The sequence below is a fragment of the Chaetomium tenue genome (genome assembly GCF_020726465.1).
Source record: "Chaetomium tenue strain MPI-SDFR-AT-0079 chromosome Unknown F5144scaffold_2, whole genome shotgun sequence".
Classification (NCBI taxonomy): domain Eukaryota; kingdom Fungi; phylum Ascomycota; class Sordariomycetes; order Sordariales; family Chaetomiaceae; genus Chaetomium; species Chaetomium tenue.
Window position 1 is genome coordinate 4,539,360 of NW_027117330.1, and position 18,285 is coordinate 4,557,644.

An 18,285-nucleotide genomic window follows, 5' to 3' on the forward strand; every position below is an offset into this window, starting at 1 on the left:
TACACCGCTGTGCTGTTACCTGCTGCCGTCAGGCGTCCAAGATAGATAGCCTCCCCCCTATGTTGAACTATCCCCCCGTGTGCCCGGACATCTCCCAAGCAGCCACCAGAAGTACAACCCATTAATAAACAACCATCGGCCACTAAAAAAGGCCAGAAGCGAAAGCCAGCTAAGCCAAACGCAAAGGGCAAAGGACCCCCCACCCCTCCCACCCCCCATCAGTAATGCAACGCAGACACCTAGCTCCTCGCATAAGGATGGAACCCCCTGTTTCCGCCGCGACCGCCGCCACGGTAATTAGCACCCGGCCTACCCGCGTTCTTAGGCCCGGTCGGGGCATTAGCCGGCGGCGCGTTGTTCGGATCCACGGGACCCTGCGGCATCTGCTGCTGATGCCCACCACCCCTTCCACCCTTGTGGTAGCCACGGCCGCCGCCGCCGCCTTGGCCAAAACCACCACCGCCCTGGGCCATGATGGGCTGGGGGACGTCGTCATACATGCCCTCCCAGCTGGTGGGGCCGCCCGGCCCGCCACCGCCCATGTAAGCACCCTGGTTGTACGCCTGCTGGTGCATGTCGCCGCCGCCGCCCCCGCCACGTCCACCGCGACGGCCCTGGCCCTGACCGGGGCCCTGTTGCTGTTCGAACTGCTGCTGCTGCTCGAAGGCGTTGTACCCGGCCCGATTGGGCCCACCACCCCCGCCGCCGCCGCCGCCAGCGACAACAGCAGCCCCCGCGCCATGGTCCTCCCCGCTGGGGCTCATGCCGCCCGGGCTCATCCCCTGCGGACCACCAGGGCCGGGGCCGCCGCCACCGCCAGCCTGGTTCATCATCTGTTGCATTTGTTGCATCTGCTGCTGCATCATGGCCGGGTTCATGTTCGCCATCCCAGGGGGCATGGCACCGCCACCACGGCCGCCCTGCTGCTGGGCCATCATCTGCTGCATTTGCTGCATCTGTTGCATGTACAGCATCTGGGACATGGCCGGGTTCATGTTGCGGTTGATCATCATCTGCTGCTGGAACATGGCCATGGCCTGCTGCATGCGCTGTAGGTACTGGGCCATAACCTGACCCGACATGCCCGCGGTGCCGGGGCCCATGCCGCCCATGCCCATGGCGCCACCCTGGCCACCGGCGGAGCCGTCATCCATGCCGTTGCCCATGCCGTTGCCCTTGCGGTTGAACTTGTTGACCGCGCCAGCACCGCCGCGGCGGGCGGCGTCCTCCTCGTCGCGCAGGTTGCCGCGTGGTTGGGCCTTCTTGACCTCAATGGGCTTGCCGTGGATCTCGAGGGGTGTGGCCAGGCAGGCGTCGACACCGGCCTCGCTCTCGAATGTGACGAAGCCGAAACCGCGCGGGCGGCCCGTGTCCTTGTCCATCATAAGGGTGGCGTCGACTACGCGGCCGAACTGCGCAAAGTATTCGCGGAACTCATGGTCGGTTGTCTCTTGGCTGACGCCGCCAACGAAGATCTTGGATGTCTTCTCCTGCTCGTCGCGGGGAATGGCGCGTTTGGGGTCGATCTAGGAAATGGGTGGGTGTGGTTAGCTTGAGGGGTACTATTGGGAGGCGGGAAGGGGAAGGCTGATGGGAACTCACGATTTTGCCGTCAAGATAGTGCTCCTTAACCATAACAATGTTGACCGTCTTCGGGTCCTTAAAGGTGAGGAAGCCAAAACCACGCGACCGGCCAGTTGCGCCGTCGCGCATAACGGTGCATTCCAATACCTCACCGAATTGTGAGAAGTAGTCCCGCAGGGATTCTTAAGGGAGGAGTTAGCATATGATCCTTCAACAAGGTCAGGGCGTATGTTATAGAGAGGCTTACGATCTGTCGTCTCCCAGTTAAGCCCACCAATAAACATCTTCCTGTTGAAACAAAACCGTTAGCGCTCTCTTCATATTATTGTATTTCGTTGACAGGCAGTTTCCCCGGAATAGTATCAACTGGGCATGGACAGATAATTGGACATGACTGGTGAGAGGGTGGCGGCCGAGCGACTGAGCAGTTCCCTCCCCCATCACATGGAACTGCTCAGCTGCTTCATATCCAGATAGCGACACGTCCAGCCGGGAATCGGGGCGTGCGTGGCGCGTGTAAACAGCAACAGTAAGCTATTATCTGCTTTCATTATGACCCGACCTTGTGCTTTCCCCATGGTCTGGTGTGGTGCTCTCCATGGTTTTATGCTTGGAAACATCAACTCGCAGATCAGCCCGATCATTGCTTCGAAAGTCGCGCGAGATAGATGTGATTAGGGATGAGGGCGGTGAATTTCGGGGGCCGGGCAACTTGTCGCTGTCGCTGTTGCTGTCCGTGTCGCTGTCGCTCAAGCCGAGAGAAATAAAATCGGGCCATGGTGACAGCTTCGACCGCCCACGGTAGGGGACCCAGAACTGATGCTGATCAGGCATCTTGGCGATCTGAAGGGCGATTTTGTTGGAAGGAGATGTTGCAGTGTCGAACGTGGAGCATGCTACAGCAGTTCCCACGAGCGTGAAAGATGCAGCGCAGAGTGCCAGGTATGACTTTTTTTGCCGAACTGATTTCTTGTTCCTGTCTCGTGCTCTTGCCTATCGTCAAGCTAGCTGCTAGCTGTCTTCTGGGTGCTGCGCTAATCGCCGCCAAATCTTGAACTAGATCCCGGCGCCAGCAGGTCCCTGAGTTTGCTCAGGCCTGCCGTCTCCCGGTTGTCTAAGATTATTTGCGATGGGCTATGAAGACAAGCGCGCAAACTCCCGCTTTATCGTGTCGGCGCGGCATTATCGGGGCGAGGGTGCGGTCAGGCAAATTTCCAGTCCCTCCTCTTTTCCCCTCCAGACAGGCTTGACTGCGTGCCGCAAGCATGGTTCTCGCACTGGCATTTCGCGTTTCCCACATGGATTCGAAAGTTGCCCAGATACTACCCGCCATGAACAGACCCTCATAGCCAACGCCAAGACCTAGCCCTTGTGCTTCTGTCTGTCCCTTGCCCTCAAGCCTGTCCAGGCCATACCCTCGTTCCCATCCACCACGCCCCTTGCATCCTGGATCGTCGATCATGTCAAGTAGGACAACGCGACCATGTGGCGGCCTCGTGTCGAACGGCATGGTGAGGACCCCAACAAGCGTCCGTTGTCACGTATCTGTCATGTCCAAGCAAAAAAAAAAAAAAAAAAGAGAACTTCACTTACCCATCTTCCTTGGCATTCGGGCCTTTGGTGTGCATAATAGGCGCAGCCGGTGCGTTGTATGTCGGCTTCTCATCGTCATTTTCTTGGCGTTCATGGTTATCGTGAGGCTCGTGATGCGCCACTGCAGTTGATGGCCCGTTTCCGAGGTTGAAATCGATTTCGTCATCATCATCTTCCTCTTCTTCATCATACTTCATCTCCCCTCCATTGTTGTCGTGATCTTGCTGTTGACCACCATCTTCGACATTCTCGTTGTTGATCTCGGCTGCAGGCTGTACTGCTGAGTATTGGTCGGCTTCGGGTGCGCGTGCCTTGCCCGCAGGCTCATCGTCGTTGTAGCTGTTGATGGTCAATGGCTAGCTCAAACAAGGGTATCGCAATGGCAACATACAGATCAGCGAACAGTTCGTCATCGAAATTCTCGGGTTCTGTCATCGTGCTGGTTTTCTATGTGCACACGGAAGAACTCAACGCGTTTATCGTGTTTGTTGAGTCGGTGCCCAAAGACTCCAAGGCGAAACTGAGAGGGCGACCTTGGAAGAAAAAAACAGGACAAAGAAAGAAGATGGTTATTGCGTGCTTTCTCCGATAACCTAGGTATCGGGTGGTGTTTCGGGGTCGATAGGTTAATGCTCCTATTGATGGTTCGGGGTTGCAAGTCGGTCGCGGTTTTCCAAGCGGAATCACAGCGGGCTCGGCTCATGTTAAGAACCTGGCGCTCAGAGTCAGTCCAGGCGCAGGCCCTGTCATTGCAGAAGTGGGTCTAGCACTCTGGTTCACTGCCTGGGCTGCAGGGCTAAAGAGTGGGCCGCTCTTTCATCTTCAGAGATGCCAAGCAGCCTGTGCCGGGGACAGTGCTGGCTATTGCGGTGGTCGGCTGCCCAAAGCTGGCAAGCAGCTGCCCGGTCTGGTCCTGGCATCAGCAGGTAAGACAACGAACAGTAAGAACCCGGAATTGTTGAGGTCGGGACACCAGGTCAAGGCCACCAACCATGCCATTGCTCGACGGCACCACAGGCAATTCATAATGTTTTCTTCTTCCGCCGGCGGCAAGAAGGCCCCTCCCCAGGTAAGAGCGCCACCGGACTGTTTCAGGGCTTTGTTACTGATGGGGCTGTTGGCGCGAAGCAGGAGATGGTGCAAGTCGGTATGGATGGCCTCGGTTTACCTCGTCCGCACAGCGCATTCATGCTAATATTACCCTTGGTTTGTATACAGACAGGTCCGAGTATGTCATTCTTCCTGGTGTTTTTTCTCCTTGCTTTCGAGTTAACGCCTTTCTCGCAGCGCCACCTCTCCCTTCTGGAGGGCCCCTCCTTCTCGAGACACCCCGCCCGCGAAGAAGACACGCGACTCCAGCTTGGTAGTGGGCGCCGCCTATTCCCACGCCGATATGCTCAAGATTGATTCGCTGTATGTCTTCCGACAACATATCCGTCTCGCACACTGTTAACGAGGTATAGGAACCTCTCCAGCTCCGGATCCCGCCCAAGGACCCCGCCATCGGCACCAGGTCACGAACGAACAGCCTCCGCGAGCTCTCCGTCGCGAAAGGCGAGCTCCAAAACCAACGCACCGCCGTTAAAGACATACATGAACTTCTTATCCAATACCAACGATGACTGGACCGTGGACGACGATGGCGAAGAGATGTACGACTACGAGTCGGACGACGGCGACGACTTTGGGTTACCAAGTATATCCAATATGAAGAGGCGGACGAAGAAGAAGGCCGAGCAGAGTAGAGCTCAAACCGACAACGGGTTGGGCTATGACGACGACGACAAAGAGCCGCGGCCACGACGAAACTCGGATAGCGCCGACATCGCCATCGAGCGGCCGTCGTCGATATACCCCATGCCCAAAAAGAGCGAGGGCAAGATACTGCGGCCGCAATACAAAGAAATACTACGCGATCCCGCGAATGCGCTCCATCTGATCAACTACCCATCACCACCACCCAACGCAACACCAAAAGAAATCGACGCCATCAACTCAAGGATAACAAGGATAAACAAGTTCAAAAGGTTACTCCAAGCATCAACCATACCCCTGCCCGACCTCCGCGCCCTAGCCTGGTCCGGCGTGCCCGAAGAGGTGCGCGCCATGACCTGGCAACTCCTTCTCAGTTACCTTCCCACGAGCAGCGAAAGAAGGGTGACCACCCTCGAACGAAAAAGAAAAGAGTACCTCGACGGCGTCCGTCAAGCCTTTGACAAGGGCGGCAGCAGTAACAACAACAGCAACAGCAATAACGGTACGCCCAATCCATCAGCTCGCGGCGGGCGTGGCCTCGACGAGGCCATCTGGCACCAAATTAGCATCGACGTGCCGCGTACCAACCCGCACATTGAGCTGTACAGCTACGAAGCCACGCAGCGCTCTCTCGAGCGCATACTGTACGTGTGGGCGGTGCGGCACCCAGCGAGCGGCTACGTCCAAGGCATCAACGATCTAGTCAGCCCCTTCTGGCAGGTCTTCCTGGGGACGTACATCACGGACGCGGACATCGAGCGCGGCATGGACCCGGGCCAGCTCCCTAGGGCGGTGCTGGACGCGGTGGAGGCCGACTCGTTCTGGTGCCTCACCAAGCTTCTGGACGGGATCCAAGACCATTATATCGTGGCGCAGCCTGGGATCCAGCGGCAGGTGTCTGCCCTACGGGACCTAACGGCGAGGATAGACGCCGGGCTGGCGAAGCACCTGGAGAAGGAGAACGTCGAGTTCATCCAGTTCAGTTTCCGCTGGATGAACTGCCTCCTCATGCGGGAGATTAGCGTGAAGAACACGATTCGGATGTGGGACACCTACATGGTATGCTCCTCCCCCCCCCCCCCCCCCCCTTTCTCCAAAGCTCCCCCCAAACACCTAACCCACCCCCACAGGCCGAAGAGCAAGGCTTCTCCGAGTTCCACCTGTACGTGTGCGCCGCCTTCCTCGTCAAGTGGTCCGACAAGCTGGTCAAGATGGACTTCCAGGAGATCATGATGTTCCTGCAGTCGCTGCCGACGCGCGGGTGGACCGAGAAGGACATCGAGCTGCTGCTGAGCGAGGCCTACATCTGGCAGAGCCTGTTCAAGGGCTCGTCGGCCCACCTGCGCGGGCCCGAGAACAGGGTGCCGAGCGCCAACTTCCAGCTCTGAATTGGGAGAAGAATTTGGGGGGAGATTCCCCCCCTGTCCTGGGTGGTGCGGCTGGGAGGGGCGTCTCACGGTACTGCTGGGGTCATTCTGGTGTGTATGTATCTAAGGGAAGAGGCGGCGGGAAGGGGACATATAACGGTTTTCTTTTATTAATGTGGCGGATATCGAAGCGGTAAAGAGCAAAAGAGCATAGCATAGCATCGCGGATAGAATAGCATATCAATACCCGGGCCAGGAAAGAGAAAGGCACATGGATGGATGCGCATTGTTTTGTGTTCTGTGTCCCGGTAGCCTCCCACCTAAGTTTGTACGCGCCAGTACATACCAACCTTTTCTGCTAGAAAGGAAAACATAGACCAAACTTCAAGTGCGCCGTCCCGGATGACAGTAAAAGAGTACAGTGAATACTCATACAACAACAAACATACCATAAGTGCAACCCAACCCGTGGCTTTTTCTCACCATCCAGAAAAAGGCAAAAGCTTTCCACCCCTCAACTCACAGCCAGGGGTCGAAACCCCTAACTCTGCCCCGCATCACCCTCCCGCGCCTTCTTCGCCTCTCCCTCCTCAGGTTCCTCGGCCTTCCGCTTCTTCCTCACCAACCCACTCAGATCCTTCGCCTTCTGCTTAACCTCCTCCGACACCTCGGGCTTTGGCGCGGCCGGAATCCCCAGTGCGGCGTTGATGTCGACGGGCGGCTTGCGCAGATCTACCAAGCGCTGCTCCATGTCGGCTAATATCTCCTTGACGTCGGCGATCTGGCGGCGGGTGGCTTCATTGTCATCTGGGTTGTGCAGGGTCGCGAGCTCGACTTCCTTGTTTTGGAGCTTCAGCTTGGTGCTGTTGATGGCGGCTTCGAGGGCCGAGGCAGCTTCGTCGCGGAGGCCCTGGTCTATGTGTTCGCCCTCGCCGCCGCCGGTAGTGTCATCGGAGGCTTTGGTGGCCGAGGCAAACTCGAGAGCTAGGGAGAGCTTGAAGTGGGCTTCGGCGATGATCTCCGACTCAAAGGGGTAGAGTTCCTCTTTGTACTTGAGGGAGGCGCGTGAGTCGGTGATGGCGTTGGGGTACCTTTGGTTAGGGTATGTCAGTTTGCAAGCTCGGGAAGCACCAAATACTGTGGTGGTCCTTCACGACCCTGCGACATACCTCTCGTTCTCGAGCGAGATTTCCGCGAGGAGATCGTGCGTATCGCCGAGGCGCTCCTTGATGTGCTTAACAGCGGCGGAATCGTTACCGGTTTCAGCGACTTCCTTGCCTTTGCCTTGTTGAGCTTCGTCCTCTGCCTGGATGTCCTCAAGGCGTTTGTTGAAGAGCAATCGGGCGAGGTCGAGGATCTCAAACGCCACGGCCAGGTCATCCTCCTCCTCCTCCTCCTCTTCGCCCTCACCTTCCTCGGCTTCCTCTTCTTCTTCAGAATCGGTAAAGTTCTCGTCGCCTTGAAACTGAAAGAGAGCCTTCTTTTGCTCGGGCTTTGGCTCCTCATTTTCCTGATTTGCCGCTCCTTGAGCAGCAGCGTCGCCAACGGCCTCGACAGCTCCGCTCGTTTTGCTAGTTGTAGCAGGCGCGCCTCCGTTCTTAGAGGTAGCCGCCTTTGCCGGCTTCGGCTGTTTCTTCGTCTCGGGGGCCTTCCCGCCTAGAACATCGCTGTTGCTCTGACCGACCTTAAATAGTGCGCGACCATAGAGGAACAGGATCTCGGCATTTTCAGGGCTCATCTCGCCGTTCATCTCGGCCTGCATCTCGGCGGCCTGGGCGTACACCTCGGAAGCGTCCTCATACTGCTTCTGCGAATACAGCGCGGCGGCCTTTGCGGAGAGGTCGGCGAGCGATACTCTAAGACTCTTGGCCGTTTCCTCGGGGTCTAGCTGCATCGGCGTCGAGGTGCCGGTTCCAGGCGTGGGCGTCGCCATTGTTGCTGTGTTGCGATGGTTTGGATGTGGTTGTATGGTTTATGTTATACTACCAATCGAAATTCCTGTTTCACAGATATCGGAATTGATAATCGAAAAACGGATTGGGGTAAGTTGGTGATCTTTGTTGGATGATTCTCGATGCTTAAAGTGGGAGGCGCATGCGACGAGCTTCTGACGCGAGGGATGAAGCTTCCACCGGGGGACGCGTCTCATTGGCTCTTTCTCTGGCAAGCCATTCGATGGTTCGATGACGGCAGGGGGTCGATCGCTGCTTCCACCTGTCACCCTTGGGCAGTCGGATAGAGCAGGAAGGTTTAGGTCAGTGTGCCAAAATTACATCTAACATCAAAGCCCTTTTTCGCGCTCAGCTCCTCAATTCTTTGGAGCAGCTTCGCGGTTCTCAAAGAGATCTTTGGAATCGGTCGGGGTTAGGGTTATGACGTAGTTCTAGAGAAAGAGCAGTTGGAGCTGATGAGGGGCACCCCACGAGCGCCACTTGCTTGTCTCGCTCAAGCGGGCCACAGACCAACTCAAGAGTCCGGGGAACACAAAGCCACCCAGGTGGAGAAGGCGTTTTTGGGAGGTTCTCGAACTCTTAGAGGCATGGTTGTTCGAGTTTCAAATAGTTAGGTTGCAGAGTACATTCCCGAGTAAAAAAGCAGCAACCGAGAATCTCTCATGATCTTAGCCATCACTCTTGGCCCATCCAGATGTGATCGCAATCATAACCACTGCATCTCACTCTTACTGTCTCTCGTCATCCGATTACCAACGCCAGGATCATAAAAGAAGGGAAAAGATTTGAAACGTACAACACCGCGCAACTATCTTCAGCAACTCTCTCCAGACGCGAAGGAAGGATATCCCCCCATACAGTTTACTTTTCTAGCCAATCTCATCGCCAAGTCAAGTGACTCAATTGATAGCGCCCATTATGTTGCAATCTGTTGGCACCGAGCATGACGACCACTATGAGTCTGGCCACTCCAACTCTATCGAGGCATTAGTGGCAGCCCGAGATGATGGAAAGAAGCATCTGCTCCTCGCGTACGCTCCCTGCTTCCCGACCTTCGTGTGATCCTTGGCTGCGTGAAACTCACAGAATATCCCCCCATACAGGGCGTCAGGTTCTGTGGCGACCATCAAGAGCAAGCTAGCACCTGTTGATTATTACATTTACATCTGTCCTGACTCATCGGTGCAGTCCCGGTCATCGTCGAGGCTCTAGCCAAGTACCAGGATACCCTCTCGATCCGCATCGTCCTGACCGAGTCTGCCACCCATTTCCTGAGTGGGCAAAGTGACGAGCAGCCCACTGTCGACTCGCTGTTGCACTTACCTAATGTCGACGCCGTCTACCGCGACCATCACGAGTGGGGTCCCCGGCCGTGGCGCCGGGGGGCCAGTATCTTGCACATTGAGTCTGTTCCCTAACCGTTCTATGGAGCTTCTAGGCTAGGGCGAACACGGGCTAACCACATGGGGCGCCCTGGTTAGGCTACGGAGATGTATGTGGTAGCCCCCAAGCTTGTGAGAGTGAGTGTTTTACCGGTTACTGATGAATATTTGGGCAGGGGCCGATATGCTCGTCGTGGCACGTAAGTCGGCCGAATAGGGGTTTCTCGAGCACTCTCTCAATGCAGCGGGCAAGATCAACTGACGGCGAAATAGCACTTAGCGCAAATACTCTAGCCAAGGTTTGTACTCGATCATACTGCAGATGTGACCACCAACACAAGCTTCGGATACTGACAGATTCGACACCTGCAGGTGGTCCATGGCATGTCCGACAACCTCCTCACCTCCGTTATACGCGCCTGGGACACCGACAGCAGCATCGATATGAAGAAGAAGATCATCCTCGTTGCGCCAGCCATGAACTCGGTAAATCCCAACCTCCAACCGCCCCTAAGAAGGCTACGACGGCACATGACACTGACCTCCTGCACCAGGCCATGTGGAGAAACCCCGTCACAAACAAGCAGATTCGAGTGCTCACAGACGACTGGGGCGTCAAAGAGGAAGTAACGGACCCCACCAGCGAAACACGCTCGATTGTCGGCTGGTTCAAGGTTATCACGGTGAGCAGCCCCCTCCTATCCTATCCCGCAGTACTAGCAGAGCTAAACTGACTCCCAATCTAGCCCATCAGCAAGTACGTCTCCATGCCCCCAAACGGTGTACACACACATCAGCTAACTCCCAACCCAACAGAACCCTCGCTTGCGGCGACACCGGAGGTACGTCTTCCCCCCACCTCATCCCCCATCCTCAAACGCTATGCTAACTAACCAACCCCCTTTAGATGGTAAGCCGACCTCCTCCTCCCCATTGCTTTACTGGACCCCTGCGAAACGCGCCAGGCTTGACCAGTGCTCACTTCTCTTGGTCCCACTGATAAAACAGATCAATCCTTCTATTCTACCGCCGCAACATCGTCGTCCGATGGCGCTAACCCTATTTACGTAGGGGCCATGGCGTCGGTTGAATCTATTTGCGAGGCTATTGAGCGGGATTTGAATTTGGCGGTGGAGAATTGAGTGTGCGTTGTATGCCAGGAGAGAAGGGGGGAATTGGGGGGGATGGGGTTGTTAAAAATTGGATTCGGGAGAGGCTCTATAAGAATGTATACTATGACCGTGCAGGTCGATGCCACTATTCACCAAGGGCTCTTTGGATAGGTATGTCGGGGAACGATTGTTGGGCATCGATTCTGGTAACTTATGGCCAGTGAATTAGGCTAGGATATGATATGGTATTTTACAGTACAAAGTTGACCTCCCACGGTCATTAGAGTGCTCCCAAACCTCCTCGTTAGGCCACGCCGATAATATCCTCTCCCCATCCCAAAATGGAGTGTAGAATAGAAGAAACTCCATGAACACCCACTGCCTTTTGCCATGCAAGTAGCGCCGTGAAATAAACTATTCTATCGGTGTGGTGTGCAGTGAACGCATTGTGGGTAATATGACAACACAAGAAGAGTAAACCATCCATCCCTCCACACCACCATGTGGTGACCGACGATGCAATGTATGCATGTGGGAAAATCCGCAACTAGAAAGAAATGAACCTCAGACGAGAAACAAATATGAAGAAGCGCCAAAACCGCCCCCCCACACGCCATCAAATGCTGGTACCAACCCACCCATGACCCGCCTAGTAACGAGAACAAATCTATGTGGAATGAAAGAAAGAAAGGAACTTCTTCAACCCAAGATGACTCAACCGGTCGCCAGCCTAGTCGTGGCGGAAAGTGCACTTATCCCCCTTGGCACACTGGCCCTTCGCCCAGAACGCACACGCCTTCGTGCCGATCAGGTTGCGGTTGATGCCGCGGAGGTGTTCGGGGATGTTATCGTTCTTGCCACCACCACCGGCACCACTGTTGCGGCCCTTGCCACGCTGGTAGTCGCGGTCGCGGTCGCCTCGGTCGCGGTCACGGCCGTAGCTGTCCCGCTCACGCTCCCAGTCACGGTCTTGTCCACCGGTACCGGCACCACTGCCACCGTATGTCTGTCCGTAGGCCTCGCGCTCCTGGTTGGATTGGCCGTAGCCTTGGCCATAGCCCTGGGCGCCCTGGGCAGCTTGGGCGTAATACTGCTGGTAGGCGTTCTGGGCCGGTTGGGCTTGCGCCTGGCCCTGGTTCTGGCTGGTGGCCATCTTAACCATGTCGAGCAGGTACTGGGTGTTCTGCGCATCAGCCGGTGCGGGGGCTGTGGCCTGACCTTGGTTACCAGCAGCAAGGGCCATCAGTGCGGCCTGAATTTGACTATTCTGGTCCGCGGCAGCTTGCGACTGAGGCTGGGCGGCGGGCTGTTGGACGCCGAGGGCCGCAAGGATGCTCGCATATTGGTTGTTCGGGTCGGCAGGCGGCTGCTGGGCGGCCTGTGAAGCTTGAGCCTGTGGATAGGGCCCGGCCGCCTGAGTGTACGGGTTCTGTTGCTGGCCGTACCAACCTTGCTGCTGTTGCTGGGCAGCATAGTATTGGGCCCAAGCGGCCGAGTAATCCTGTGCAACAGCTTGAGCGGCCGGTGCCATGACGGGCTGAGGAGCCTCTCGCTGCGTGAGCTGGTGGGTAGGCGTGATCTGGTTGGGCGGCTGCTCGGCCTGATTCGCTTTCAGAGACGCAGCAATTGCCTGAAGATTTGCGAGCACCTTCTGGAGTTTAGGGTCGTTGTCCAACTCTTCCTCCGTCAGCTTGCGCGGCATGGATTGGTTATACGGATCCGGGTCCTGCCAGTTCTTGGTCCGATCCGAAGACAGGAGCTCGAGGGTTTGCTGATCGCGGCGGGCGGCCGCAGTAGGCTCGTACCAGGACCGGGGATCTTTGACGGCGGCCTGGGCAACGGGCTGGCGAGGGCGGACATCGGGCTGGCGAAGAGCCTGCCCGTTGTACGAGTCGGCGATGGAATTGATAGACTTGAGCGTCTTGGTGAAATCGGCATAGTCCGGGCGGGCTTTGGTATCGAGACGAGCCTGGGCCGCGCGAGAGGCATGATAAGGGCCCCATTGCTTGTACTCCCGGCCACGCTGCATCATTTCATCATACTCAGGCGTCTCGGGAGACAGGTGCGCCTCGTGAACGGCGCTGCTTCCGGAAAGCGACGGCTCGTAAGGTGGCGATCTGGGAGTGGGCGGTATGTCGGCGCGGTTATGGTAGATGACCATCAACTCCTTCGACTCTCGGTCCCTAGTGAGCTTCTGCTCATCGGTCTCGAAAGTCTTGAGGCCACCGCAAGTGACAAATGTCTTCTCCCTCTTCTCTTGAGGGATGGTAGCGGCGAAATTAATGGTGGTCGGCTCCTCCCACTCTCGGTCGTTCACTTCCAGGGCTTTGATGCCCTGACCGCCGTGGAGGCGCTTCATCATCTGACTCTCTTCGCTGTTCTTGTTGCGGCCGTCGGTCCTGACGTTGCGCGATGTGCTGCTTTCGATCTCCTCGGGGTGGCGCGTGAACTCACGGATCTCGACCAGCGCATCACCGCTTTTGAAAGCGACTCTAAGACTCCGGCGCCTCTCCTTGTGAAGACGGCGCTCACGCTCCTGCGGTGTCTCGTTCGGGTCAGGAGCGTTCACCTTTTTCTTGTCGGTTATGGGTGTCTTGATTTTCTTCTCCTCGACAATCTCTTTCATCAAGGATGAAAAGATTGACTTCGACGCGGGAGCCGCTTCAGCAGGCTTGGGTTTGGCCGACTTTGCGGCGCCGCCTGCCGTCGGGGCTTTGAGGGTTGACTCGACCTTCGCGGGTTCAGCCTTGGGCAGAGGCTTGACTGCCGGACGGGCCTTTCCGGGAAGCAAAAGGGCGGATCGAGGTTTGGTTTGAGCAGCCGCGGGGCCGGGAGCCGTGGGCGCCGCCGTCGGTTTTGTGTCGAGAGCTTTGTTGGTGGGGGTAGCCAGCGACTTTGCGGCCGATGGAATTGCTTTCGCACCACTGGCCGACGTGTCCGGCGTGGGCTTTTTGGATGTGCGCACCTCGGCACCGGCAGGATCGTCTTCGCGAGGCCGTTTGATCCCAGAAAGTGCCTTTTGGGGTGCCTTCGGGGCGGTCTTGTTAGGGTCGGAACCGGGTGCCATCGTTTTTGATGATGGAGGTGCGGATGAGAATTTTCGCGAGTCGGTAGTTGAGGTGGCAGATTTCGAAGTGGAAGAACTCGCCGTCTTTTTTGGGTCGCTCCCCGGAGTCATCTGTTTTGAGAGCATCCGGGCTTGCGTTTGGGGAGCTTTCTTCCCACGAGCACCTGACTCTGCGCTAGGCGAGTCGCTCTCGTTCTCGTTTTCATCCTCATCATTCTGTCTGGCATTGTCAAACACCTGAGATATTAGTGCTTTCGCCTCATCATCCCCGTCCTTGCTCAGCTTCTTTCTCAACTTGTCCAACCGCAGCCTTTGCAACTGATCGGACGTCACCTTGGTGAGCCGCGTGTACAGACGAAGGATTACCTTGGCCAGGGACGAATTCGCCTCGCCCGCGTTGGTAAGCCCCACGAGAACGTTGTTCAAAGCGGCAAGCATCCTGTTGCTGCCGCTTAATTGGGCGAATAGATTGCCGGGCTCGACCCGGAGGCCTTCCTCGATGGCGCGCTCCAGCTGTTCTCTGGCTGTCCGCGCCTTGAGCTCGGCCTGGCCACCTTTGGGGGGTTTCTCAGCTGCGGCTTGCAGGGCAGACTTGACATTCGCAGCTTTGGAGTGAAGAAACGCGGCAAACTCGGTATAGGCATCTACAGCTACCTTTTGGTTGCGAAGGTGAGCTGGGTGAAAACGTAAATATTCAACTGCCTTAAGGCCCGAGAGAAGCGGCTCTGCTGGGGGGTCAACTCGCTGCGGCTTCAAGGGAACTACTGTTAGCCAAGATTTAAACGATGTGATCCCGCTGGAACCATAACATACCTCCTTGCCTAAGCGATCTTTAAGCCCCTTTTTGAACCAATCGACCGGAATTTCTAAGGAGAGGCATTAGCAGATGCATCTAATTCATGCTTGCAGCACATCACTTACCGGTTTTCCCTCGCTTCATCTCAATGTCAAGACGGATATCAGCCCGCTGGCGGACCAAGTCATCCGTCGCATTTTGATATGTGTTGGCGTGGTTTCCGAGACTTTCCGCTGGGGTCCAGGCCCGCCACATCTTGGAGAACAACGGATCTTTACCACCCTTTGTCGCGAGAGTCACATATCGCTTCGTCGGTGTCCCCTTTTGGAGTTTTACTGGCGCGGAATCGACTACAAGATTTGGCACACCCACCCATCTCGCACCCGGCCGAGCACGAGCTGATGAGAGGAGGTTGGTATCCTGGTAGCTGATGCTACATACGGGACCGGGCACCTTCTGGAGCTGATCCTGGACTGGTGCAGGAGAAGGGTTGGCAGTTGGCGGTGCGGATACCTTGGCTTTCTTCGCAGCAACTGGGGTGACCTGCGTTTCACCGGTGGCGCCACGCTTCACACCTGCCGCGGCATTTCCCTCGGGTATTTGTGGTTGTTGAACCGGCCGGGGCTGGCTGAACGGTTGTTGAGGGAAAACATGTTGCCCAGCAGCGCCGCCCTGGGCGGTAGGCTGTGGTGTGGACCGTTGGCCCGGTTGCTGAGCGGGCTTTTGGATAGGTTGCTGGACTGCTTGTTGCTGGACTGCTTGTTGCTGAACTGCTTGTTGCTGGACTGCTTGCTGAATGGGCCTCGGAGCTGGTTGCTGAGTTGGCTGCTGTTGAGGTATTCCCTGCTGGGAAATGTGCTGGTGGAGCTGTTGAGGCAGCTGTTGGGGTGTGGGTTTTCGTGTAGGAGGCTGCGAAGGGGCAGGTTGTTGCGACTGTCCGTTCAATGACGCCGCAAACTGTGGGTGAACTTGTCGGGAATTCACGGGGGTTTGCTGGCGCGCCTCTGCTTGATACCCCGATACCGCTGGCGCGCTGACGCCTTGGCCAGAGAAGAAGGGTGATGGTGAGGCATTGGAAGCCGGGGCTGATACGTTGGCTGACTGGACAGCACTAAGAGGGTTCTCAAACTGGGGCCCAGATCCATACCCCGTAGGCACTTGTTCTTGCCACTGGGGAATTGGACCTTGGTGGTAGCTGTTCGGCGCCGGGCCTGGGGGGGTAGCTACTCCACGGTTAAAATTGTGATGAGGATTCACCTGCTGGTTGACATTGCCGTGAAGCTGAGATGGAAACTCATTTCCCTGTTGGATATCGAGGGCAAAGCGGCTGTCGATTGTCTGATTGGTATCAACTGGGTGGCGCTGCTCCCCGAAGTAGCCTTGCGGTAGCGGGGTGTCTTGAGTGAATGGTGCAGCCGTACTTTGAGGGTGGTCCGACCAGACGTCACCCTGACCATAGTAGTCGAAGGGGCGATACAAGCCACCCTGATTGTCAGTTCCGGACAACTGAGGGTTCACAGCGCCGCCGTCGAGGAAGTCCGGGTTTGGGTAGCTGCTCTCCGTACCAGCGCCCTGGTCAAACGCGCCGAACTGGTGGTCCCACGCTTCGCTGGGAAAGCTATTTGGATCCCAGGCGCCGATCCCATGGCCATGGCTTTGATCCATATCTTAGCACCTGGGTGTGAAAGGGGTTCACCTTGAATCTATAGACTGTCAATAACCGATAACTGCATGCACTGGTCTCAATACCTACTTGAAGCTTAGCGTGTGCAAGAAACGGGTTGTTTCGGGTTATAAGAGTGGCGATCGGTTAAAATCGGAATTTGTAATTAACGGAAAGAGTTATTCTGGCGCTTGGACCACAAGTTGTGGGATTTCGGAAGTGGGGCGGATGGGGCAGGGTGCCAAATTCGGCTAGTGCAGCAGCTGATCAAAAGTCAGCCAAGAAAATCCCACCAAATCGCCGATACCAGCGCAACGCAAACGCAAGCAGCAAGACACAGCCATTTCCAGACAGCGACCCAACCAGGGAGAGCAACCAGCAGCAGCAGGACGGACAGCAGGCGGCCTGAGGAGAGTGAGCGACAGCATGGCCCCAAGACGGCCCAGGACCGGATTTTGTCGATTGAAAATCCGCGGTTGAGCGTTTTTCTGTCCCAACTTTTCGGCCTCGATTAAAGCTGAAATCATCCGGGAAAGGGATTCCCTGGGCGCGAAACGAGCAGCGTCGTCGTTATGGCGTCATGGTCCTGGTCCAGTGGTGGGTGGTCTGATGGAAGCTTGAGATGCGATCTGCGTCGGCCTGCCAAGACCACCATGACTGAGCAAAGAACCCTGGAGTTGGGAGGGGAGATGCATTTCAAAAACACCCCGACGCTTTGCTGCGCCCTTCCTAAATTCCGTTGCCAGTTTCAATCAATTCCGACAAGGTTGAGGCCATTTCGATGAGCAAGTTGGAAGATGGCTTGGGTGGTTGCTGTTGGTCGTTTCTGTCCGCGAGGATCCCCAAGGTTGCCAGGAACCGCCATCCATTGGAAGCCCAGTCAGGGACTTGGTGTTGCGCAAGTCGCCCCGCAGCTCCCGCCCATCTAGTGCTTGCGGCACTGCCCTGGGCTGCAGTCCAGGCCATGCCCAACGCCTGCAACCCAGGGTTGTGTCTTTTGGAACAATTAACCATCTCAAGGGATGAAGTTGATTTCGATGGGCGGATGACTGCCGTGGCATTTGGGTATTATTGCCAGTGGCTGCAAATGGAGGGACCCCCCTCCCCCATTTGGAGTTGTGGTGGGTGGCCGTCCCGGCCGTTTCAGGGTGCTCTCACTTGGCTGTCTGTCTGCTGGCTGTGGTGCTCTCCCCATGCTGGCTGGCTGCACTTCTCTCCTCGTGACAGGATCTCAAGTGTTACGTGCAGCTGATGGCGAATTTGCCCCGGCTGAACACCCCCCAGCCAGTTTCCGCTACCGCTCTCCCAGCCCTTCGGCACGCAGATGAATGCTGCGGCTTCCGGGTTGTTCGACCGGACACGCATTTTATAGGATAAGAACACACAAGATGCTGTCAGGAATTTAGATGGGGGACGGATGTTTTATGCATACCCTTTGATTGTGCCCGCGTTGGCCACAGAGTTTTGTTCGCTCCGTGTTGCGACGCCACGTCATGGCCAGCGCCCCTCGAAGGCGACAAGTTGCTCACGGATCCCTTACAACATTTCCCGTGTATATCTAGACACGAGGTTTGGATGGGTAAATTGACCAGAGAACAGGGAGACGCGGGTGCGCAGAGAAGGATCAGGCCGAGCGAGACCTGGGCAAGTCAAACTGCGTCCAACGCCCGTCGCGGGTCAAACCGCCTATACAGTGGCTCGAATGACGAGCAATCAATGGGAAATCCGCCGCTGGAAGTGTTAGATCCAGCGCGGTGATCTGGGTGATGATTCGGAAAGGGCGCGTTGGGAAAAGGATTGGGAAACAGTGCCACCAGAGGTCTGTTGTTGAAGGAGAAAAGTTGGCGCCTGGACGTGCGGGCCAGCCGCGGCAGTTCATTAAAGGGCTGGGCTGCTGGCTTCCATAGGGGGCTTGGGCATGGTCCGTGCAGGTGGCGAAGGCCCATTGTCACCTGTCAGTGATCCCTTGCTTTGGCCCCAGCACTCGGCGCTAAGCCTTAAACAGTGTCTTGGT

The 18,285-nt window shown here is 56.7% G+C and overlaps 7 protein-coding genes across 7 annotated transcripts; 3 read left to right on the forward strand and 4 right to left on the reverse strand.

The window, feature by feature from the left end:
- Positions 1 to 204: 204 nt before the first annotated feature.
- F5144DRAFT_141471 (uncharacterized protein) lies at positions 205 to 1,994 on the reverse strand. The gene is made up of 3 exons (XM_066782395.1): positions 1,832 to 1,994; positions 1,603 to 1,766; positions 205 to 1,526 (listed from the first exon to the last, which is right to left on the reverse strand). The coding sequence occupies exons 1-3, from the start codon at positions 1,866 to 1,868 to the stop codon at positions 240 to 242; spliced, it is 1,488 nt and encodes a 495-aa protein (XP_066647203.1). The 5' UTR covers positions 1,869 to 1,994; the 3' UTR covers positions 205 to 239.
- A 472-nt stretch (positions 1,995 to 2,466) lies between these two features.
- Positions 2,467 to 3,951, reverse strand: F5144DRAFT_141447 (uncharacterized protein). The gene is made up of 3 exons (XM_066782394.1): positions 3,569 to 3,951; positions 3,182 to 3,516; positions 2,467 to 3,120 (listed from the first exon to the last, which is right to left on the reverse strand). The coding sequence occupies exons 1-3, from the start codon at positions 3,610 to 3,612 to the stop codon at positions 2,705 to 2,707; spliced, it is 795 nt and encodes a 264-aa protein (XP_066647204.1). The 5' UTR covers positions 3,613 to 3,951; the 3' UTR covers positions 2,467 to 2,704.
- A 450-nt stretch (positions 3,952 to 4,401) lies between these two features.
- On the forward strand, positions 4,402 to 6,663 carry F5144DRAFT_142003 (rab-GTPase-TBC domain-containing protein). The gene is made up of 3 exons (XM_066782397.1): positions 4,402 to 4,590; positions 4,641 to 5,991; positions 6,063 to 6,663. The coding sequence occupies exons 1-3, from the start codon at positions 4,571 to 4,573 to the stop codon at positions 6,318 to 6,320; spliced, it is 1,629 nt and encodes a 542-aa protein (XP_066647205.1). The 5' UTR covers positions 4,402 to 4,570; the 3' UTR covers positions 6,321 to 6,663.
- Positions 6,664 to 6,840: 177 nt separating this feature from the next.
- Positions 6,841 to 8,232, reverse strand: F5144DRAFT_590871 (uncharacterized protein; the record flags this gene model as incomplete). The annotated part of the gene is made up of 2 exons (XM_066790199.1): positions 6,841 to 7,390; positions 7,469 to 8,232. 2 exons carry the CDS (start codon positions 8,230 to 8,232, stop codon positions 6,841 to 6,843), a joined length of 1,314 nt encoding a protein of 437 aa, XP_066647206.1.
- A 937-nt stretch (positions 8,233 to 9,169) lies between these two features.
- F5144DRAFT_600265 (flavoprotein-domain-containing protein) lies at positions 9,170 to 10,775 on the forward strand (the record flags this gene model as incomplete). Its single annotated transcript, XM_066791063.1, has 11 exons — positions 9,170 to 9,282; positions 9,355 to 9,362; positions 9,440 to 9,656; positions 9,733 to 9,743; positions 9,810 to 9,833; positions 9,907 to 9,932; positions 10,006 to 10,119; positions 10,188 to 10,316; positions 10,380 to 10,390; positions 10,450 to 10,475; positions 10,705 to 10,775. 11 exons carry the CDS (start codon positions 9,170 to 9,172, stop codon positions 10,773 to 10,775), a joined length of 750 nt encoding a protein of 249 aa, XP_066647207.1.
- Positions 10,776 to 11,353: 578 nt separating this feature from the next.
- On the reverse strand, positions 11,354 to 16,422 carry F5144DRAFT_141704 (uncharacterized protein). The gene is made up of 4 exons (XM_066782396.1): positions 16,362 to 16,422; positions 14,734 to 16,311; positions 14,626 to 14,678; positions 11,354 to 14,562 (listed from the first exon to the last, which is right to left on the reverse strand). The coding sequence occupies exons 2-4, from the start codon at positions 16,271 to 16,273 to the stop codon at positions 11,476 to 11,478; spliced, it is 4,680 nt and encodes a 1,559-aa protein (XP_066647208.1). The 5' UTR covers positions 16,274 to 16,311; positions 16,362 to 16,422; the 3' UTR covers positions 11,354 to 11,475.
- A 322-nt stretch (positions 16,423 to 16,744) lies between these two features.
- Positions 16,745 to 17,605, forward strand: F5144DRAFT_142152 (uncharacterized protein). Its single transcript, XM_066782398.1, has one exon. It carries the CDS (start codon positions 17,053 to 17,055, stop codon positions 17,521 to 17,523), a length of 471 nt encoding a protein of 156 aa, XP_066647209.1. The 5' UTR covers positions 16,745 to 17,052; the 3' UTR covers positions 17,524 to 17,605.
- The last annotated feature ends 680 nt before the right edge of the window (positions 17,606 to 18,285 follow it).